The sequence below is a fragment of the Setaria viridis genome, chromosome 2, assembly GCF_005286985.2.
Source record: "Setaria viridis chromosome 2, Setaria_viridis_v4.0, whole genome shotgun sequence".
Taxonomy (NCBI): domain Eukaryota; kingdom Viridiplantae; phylum Streptophyta; class Magnoliopsida; order Poales; family Poaceae; genus Setaria; species Setaria viridis.
Genome location: NC_048264.2, coordinates 30,517,555 through 30,525,150, shown reverse-complemented (window position 1 = coordinate 30,525,150; position 7,596 = coordinate 30,517,555). Strand labels below are relative to the sequence as shown.

The following is a 7,596-nucleotide window of genomic DNA, read 5'->3' as shown; positions in this document are numbered from 1 at the left end:
GAATAAATAAACTAACATCATCATAAACCGGTTGGGCACATGTGAATCACTGGTGATTCTTACAAGATGAGTGCTGTTGTCTACTTCCTTTGTCACAGAATTAGCTATACGTTTAGATTTTTTTCAAAGTTAAATATTTTTAACTTTAACTACGAATAGATAAATAATCATAGAGACTAATAGCATAAAAATAATGTTAGTAGATTTATCATGAAACCAACTATTATAATATGTAACTTATTTTATTTGAAATAAATTATTTTTGGAGATATTGTTGGTTAAAGTTAAAAATATTTGACTTTTGAAAAAGCTAAATATAACTATATTTTGGAACGAAGGGAGTATGATCTATGAGACTATGTTCCTTTGGCGGGCTGCTAGGCTAGTTCAACATCATAATAATCCTGCTAGGCTAGGATAGTTTTACTTTGAGCACCTGTGCTGCTCGTCCATGGGTTAATCCAAAGAGTTAGCTTCCTGTACTGCTCGGGTCTTGCTAGTTAACAACAACTGGAAACGAATAAGATTAACGGATCTAAAGATTATACTGTTTAGCTCACAATAGGCTAAAATACTGTACTTTTTAACATAGTGTTGCAGAGATGGTTTCAGACCAAGCATAGATGGTTAGTTAAAGTATTTCCTAGAATTTGTGCAGCAAATCAATTATGTTCATCAATTGGATATGTGGATTCCATATCTATTTAATTGCATATTTATTTAATTGCATATTCTGTTGCAAAACAAAATGGACAATTCTGTTTGCTAAATTTGCAGTCATATCATGCTAACATATTGTATTATATATAGCTCATTGCTTGTAGTTTAAGGCTGCTAATCTTGAGCAAAAAAAATCGGTCAATTATTGATATTAGAAGTAGCATATGGTTGAACATGCTTGCTGAATCATTATGCCTATTATTCTTTCTATAAATAAATTTCAGAGCTCATTACTTGTTCGGTTTTTTCTTTTGAAGAGGAAGAGAGAAGGAATAGGATAGAAGGTGGATCAAGATAGGGAGCTTGCATCTTTCCGAGTCCATATGGTTAAACTATCCTGTGTGAGATGGAGGTGAAAATCCAAAGGGTGCTGCTGTCTTCAGTTTGGAGTATCCCATTTTTTGCGTTTGTGTAGTTTGCTGAAAATCCAAAGGTATACTCGGCTTATTCTGGAGGTTTGCTGAAAATTCAATTTGGAGGAAGCAAATCTACAAAAGGCATTGCATGCTTTCTACGTTTGCTATCTGTGAACATTCTGTGCAACTTGGATTCTTAATTACGTTTGCTACATGTGAACGTTGATTCTCAATGACTGTGATCCGATACCTGAGATGCAAACCAAACACCTGTAATGTTATTTAATACCGTTACCTTCAGCAGCCAAATAAAATCTGTAAATGGTGATACCATAACTAATACCGTTGCAATCTATTTGCATTTACATTACCATGCCAACCAAACACCTCCTATGTTCCTTTAGCGGGCTGCTAGGCTAGTTCGACATCGTAATAATCCTCCAGAAATCCCTACGTCCCAAACAGGCTAAAAAACTGAGCCGGACAACGTGTTGCCGCAGCCGGCACCCTGGCTCTGGTCTGTGTCGTAATTGCGAGCGAGACCATGCATGTGATCACAAACTGTTGCGATTTACTACTCCGTAGCATTGGATGGGCGAAAATGTTGGGTACGTGTACAGGATAAGGCCGGTAGTGGCCCGGCGGTTTGGCAGATCGAAGTTGATGATAGACGGGCATGGGTTTAGCTAGCTAGAGAGTAGAGATGGCCAGATGGGTGCGGACAGAGTGATAGGCACGACGAGTTGGTTGGCGTCGACAGAACGTGCAGCAGCTTCCAGCTCCTTGGTGTTCCTGCGGCTCGTTTTCGCACACGTGCGCCCGCCGCATATATAGCCAACAGCCCATACCGTGCCTGTCTCGGCTGGGCGCCTGGGCAGGTGAGGTGGTGTCTTGCTCGCGCGCAGCAGCAGCAGGGACGGGCCAGCAGCGCGTGGCGGGCGTGGGTCTGGGTCTCCGTCGCCGAGCCAGCAGGGACCAGCGGCAGTTCAGTACGCCGCTCCCCCGCCGCGTATGTGCGGCGCAATCCGGGGTAGAATTCTGGACGGCGGAGACGAAGCTTCCTGCCACGGCTTCGTGCAGCACGACGACGCGCCGAGACGCTGGCCCTAGAGGCGCGGGACGGTGACGCCTCCGCGGCGAAGCTACCCTGCGGCGGCGGAGGCAGCGAGCGTCCGCGGTTTTGGTCGGCCGGACGGGCACGGATGTTGGTCGTCTTGTCGTCCGTCCCCGTCGGGGTCCACGCGGAGGGGCTGACGGGCCGAGCCGAGTCGATCCGCGGAGGTGCGTGCGTGCGGGTCTTAAGTCTGAGGCCTACGCTCGTCGGGTGGGCCTGGACCCCGGTGCTATGCTTGCTGCTTCTGCTTGCTCCTCTTACGCGGGCCACACACGGAGCGTCCCGTGGGCGATCACGGCCCCTCCCTATCGCAGCAGCATCCGAGCCCAATTTCGGCCTGAAAAACGAGACACGACGGCTCTCCTTCGATCCATCATGATGTCGGCTCGTCCGTCGTGCAGGTTCCCAACTTCCCATCCGTCTTCCGTCACACTGCCGTCTGAAGTTTAACGGCAAGCCTCCTCCGCCCCCGTCCTCCGTCCACACGCCGACCGGGTGGCGTGCCCACCCGCCTGGCCACCGTCCCGCGGTGTTTCTTTCCTCTCCTCCAAGCCACCGCCCGCCACCGGCGCCGCCCGCCCTCCTCCATTTATACCTCTCCGGCGCGGCGACGCACGCAAACCTTCCCTCCCGTCCCGCACCAACCAAGGCTACGATTTTCTCGGAATCCCAAGAAGAGGCGGGATCGAAATCAATCAGTGCCCTCCCCCAGAACCTGCTGCCACCATGTCGACGACGGCGACGGACGAGGCGGCGTTGGAGGCGCGCCTCCAGGCGCTGCGGCAGAGGCTCGGGAAGAAGCAGCACTTCGAGGAGGCAGTCGCCAACCTCGCCGCCGTGGTCCGAGACCGCTACGCCGGCGCCTCCCCCGCCCTCCGCAAATCGGTAAGCCCAAACCCACCCGACCTGGCCTGCGTCTCTACGACAAGAGTAGCCTGTGCTATGGATGGATCACAGAATACCTGGTAGTCGTAGAATACAAGGCTAGTTGCCGTTTAGGAGATGGAATTTTGTGTGGCCTGCACTGCTGGGATCCAAAATTCGATGCTTGTGGAAACGTAGGCCGTAGCACTGCGTCGAGTTGGATTTGTTTTTATATTGCAACTGCTGAATTTAGCCATGAGGTTTCCATTTAGCAAATAAACTGTACAAATTTTGTTAAGAGTGTCAAACAATTTCACTAGTGTTCAATAGATGGTGAATGCTCTTAGTTTTTCCCGGAGCAGAGAACACCAGTAACATGACTGGATTTCGGAGTAACGTTTTAGTTTTCTGCAATAGATGGTTAAGAGTGTCAGCCTGCCAGCTATCTGATTATAATGCAGCTAATCCCAGCATGGGAGGGCTAGAGAATCCTTCTCTATGCTTGAGACTCGAGAATGATCTTAGATCTTACTGCTTCTCAACTTACTGCGATGAAACTGTTTTTCCCTGATTGTTTGCACAGAATTCGACAAACGACTGTTTTCAAAAGTAAGGATGGCTTTTGAGTCATTCTTCAGTGGTTCTGGTCAAAATATTGATCTTCTTATAGTAACATGACTGAATTTAAGAGTAGCATACGGAGTCTGTTGAAAAATGGCATGGTTTTGCTTTAACTCTGTTGTATCACTTTAAGCAATTCTATAAGAAAGATGTGATCATCATGTCTGTGGTAATAAAAAGTGGCATGGGCAAACTATTTAGAGGAAGTTTATATCCCCATGTTCAAAATATCTAAACAAAAACACACAATCATTTGATGAGTTAAGATTACGAAGTTCAGAGATAATAGGAGACAATGTATTGTTGTTGCTGTCTAAAGAAGCAGGCTTAGTAGTATATGTGTCCGTACGGAGTAACAAGACTAAGGCTTCTCTGTTTGATATGTAACTATGAGTTCATGAAGATATGTATATGCTACCACGTGGCACCTACATATATCATGGAGATATTTGCCATGTGCCCATGTAGCTGGAAAAATGCAGAGCATCAATTTTGGAGGGCCTTTCAAGTTTCAACTACATTATCACAAAACTAATCTTTTCAAAAGTGTATGCTAGCCAATTGTTTTAAGCTGGAATCGCTTGTGCATTCTATAATACAACTATATGACTGTTTTTTATTATTTTCACATAATTACTTATTTGGACTGCTACAGCCTTTAAACTCCATTTTGTTCGTTCTTCACTGTTACAAGTGCCATTGTCTTTGTGTTTATTTTGAGAATTTGTTACTTTCTGCAGATGTACTCCACTGTTTGCCGTGTTGCAACAGTGCTCCAGACTAGATATACAGCTCCTGGATTTTGGCGTGCTGGTCTGAACCTCTTTGTCGGAGCAGAGAAGCTGGTAACTAATCCTGCTGAAAAGGAGCAGTTGAAGAGCTGTATTTCGAGGGCTCGGGAGCATCTTGATGAAAAAGAAAATGAGGATTCTATGCCAAGCAACAGGGAAGCAGGTATGTACTATAATAAAAACATAAAAATACATTTGGATTAATAGACACGGTCGAAATATTTAGTCAGAATATGCTATGGTGATTTTTTTATTGCAACATCCAAAAGTGTTGAGAAACACTCGGAGTCCTTTATGATATGACTGGTCTGGTGGTAATGGTACAAGAACTTAAGCTTTAGGTACCCACCATTTGGTTACAAGGCATTTATTTGGTTTATCATGTTGAGTACGTAAATATAAAAAAAGTGGACATATTTTTGTCATGCACTTATATAACAGTTGCTGCTTAAAAATCTTTACCCTTGTAAATATTTTTTTTGCTAAAAAGATGTTACTTTTTGCAGACACCAGATTTCTTTTTGAAGGGCACCTTACTGTAGGACAGGAACCTCCACCTCCAGCATGGCTTGTTGCTGATAATTTAGCACGGGAATTGAGCATACTAACTGAATCCTCTGGGGATCAAGATGGGAACAACAATAGGAGGGAGTCTAGAGCCGAGGATATTGCACCTGCTATAATGAACTTCTTAGAAACCATATCAGGAGACAGGGATCTAGAAACTGCCTTGGAAGAATCACTGCAGGTAGGCATAAATACTAATCTTATCCACTTATTTGGTATATGTTCTCTCATGGTGACATTTTCATGATAGTTTGTCAATGCACACTGCTAGGTCTCTTAACCAACTAAAGGAGGTACAGTTATATGCTTCTGATCTTTTTGGGTTCCATCAGAGAGGATAATGGTTTTCTTTAGTTTGTCCAATCTCATGGAAAATTACCCGTGAACTTAATTTGCACTATATTCAAGTGAAAGTACAAAATTTGTTGAAAAGTAGAGGCCATCCCATGTCTTGATGCATGAGGAAATAGTTCTCTTTAAGTTGCTAAACAATTGTCATCTTTCTTAAGACCTACATGGTCAATTTGCAGTTTTACGTACTTTTGTCTTCCCTGTACTGGGCTACTCATACAATTTATTGTGGTGTAGCTTGTATTCCAGCTGTCACAACTCTCTACTGTTATGATGAAAGTCTGCTCCAGTTAGCTAAAACTGTACTAAGATGTATTAATCTGGAGCATCAATTTTCTGTTGCCAGGGTATCATTGAGCATCCACCCAGGGCACCCCCAGCTTCAAAGGAAGTTGTTGCCAATTTACCTGTCCTAACAGTTACTGAAGAAGTCATTGCCAGATTGGGTAGTGAGACGGAGTGTGCTGTTTGCCGTGAAAACTTGGTTGTCGGCGACAAAATGCAGGAGCTGCCGTGCAAGCATCTTTTCCATCCTCCGTGCCTGAAGCCATGGCTGGTAATCCTCTCCTAGACCCTTTGAATAATTAGGTGTATTTGGAGTAGAGTAGCATCATTGTTACAAGTTTTTTTCAAAAAAAAAATCACTGTTACAAGTCAGCATAAGCTAATCAGTCATGATGTTTTGTTTTTGTTTAGGACGAGAACAACTCGTGCCCGATCTGCCGGCATGAGCTGAGGACGGATGACCACGTGTACGAGAGCAGGAAGGAGCGCGAAAAGGAAGAGGAGGAAGACAGGAGGGGAGCGGCGAATGCTGTTAGGGGTGGGGAATTCATGTATATCTGAACTCAGCAGTACCAGAGTGTACTCCATTACTGAGCTTTCTGAATTTGTGATACCTCATTGTCGTTGTACCTGAAGTTAATAGCGCCTGTCGCTCTCCACAACATTTTCATGTTGGTGCCGGCTGGACAATGCAGTTCGTGATGGATGTATATTACTTTCACTGCTTGTAAGGTGCCCCGGCAGAACGCTGTTTGATCGGAACTCGCCACGCCTCGCTGGCACGGCTGCCAGGTCAGTGGCGAAGCTTAAGACAACGATTGGCGGAGAGATTGCTTTATACTCCCTCCGTTCCAAATTACTATTTATTTTAGTTTTTCTGGATGCATAGCTTTTGATATGCACTGGATATATACTATATCTAGGTACATAATCTAGAAAAGTCAAAACGATATATACTAGACATCAAAACGATATATACTATGTCTAGTACATAATCTAGAAAAGTCAAAACGAATTCAAAACGAATAGTATTTTGAGACGGAAGGAGTAATTCTTTAGAATTTGAATTTGGGCTGAAGTATGTCCTCAAGCTCATTAACAGTGCGTATGTTAATATATGCCGTGGTTGTACTCATCCTAGTCGACCATCCTTTGACCCATTTAGAACTCGAGTAATTCTTTAAGATTTCAATAAAACTAAGCCTCTTTGATTAAATTCTGCCAAATATGCCTTTTGCCCGTTCTGATGGTGATGTCCTGGATTTTTTAATAGGAAATAAGTTGGCTTAGGACAAAACTAAAATTACATTCATTTTAGGACCGAGAGAGTATGTGCTGGATACAAACGGCTAGTTATCTTGGACTAGTATGTTGACAAGAGAAATTGTGGCATAGCGATACTCCTACATATCTCATTGTGTGTGTATCTATCGGTGCTAAGAGAGACAAATGAGTTATCTTGTCTAGGGTCAAGATGCATAATACGAATGCTATGGTTCTCCACTGGTGTTATTTTGATAATAAAATTAGTCCTTAAGAAAGAAAATCTAAATGATTGAGTACAAGACCTACGCTACAAAATGAGAATGATGGGTAACTGACCTCAACTACGGAAACGATTCATCAATCCATGCTACAATCTCCTCGTGCTATGGAAAACTCATTTGGATACTCCTGTGAATGATTCTTTACCGCGCAAGATATTAGCAATGAAGAATTACTGTCCCATGTGAACACTTTCTCCTCGAACGTGACTGGTGATCATATGTCCATATCTATTGTTAGGCATAGCAACTCAAATAGTCAAATGGCTAGAGATCATTCAGGAAAACAGAAACACACATGAAAAGGTTTTAGATGGAGTGAGGGGAAAAAATATGAGCCAAGCTATAAAGAGTTCTAAGATGAAAAGTTCACAAAGATACGA

General features: G+C 43.6%; 1 protein-coding gene across 1 annotated transcript; it reads left to right on the top strand.

The window, feature by feature from the left end:
• The first annotated feature begins 2,653 nt into the window (after nt 1–2,653).
• Nucleotides 2,654–6,390, top strand: LOC117842446 (E3 ubiquitin-protein ligase AIP2). The gene is made up of 5 exons (XM_034722910.2): nt 2,654–3,075; nt 4,416–4,629; nt 4,973–5,214; nt 5,731–5,940; nt 6,081–6,390. The coding sequence occupies exons 1-5, from the start codon at nt 2,917–2,919 to the stop codon at nt 6,228–6,230; spliced, it is 975 nt and encodes a 324-aa protein (XP_034578801.1). The 5' UTR covers nt 2,654–2,916; the 3' UTR covers nt 6,231–6,390.
• The last annotated feature ends 1,206 nt before the right edge of the window (nt 6,391–7,596 follow it).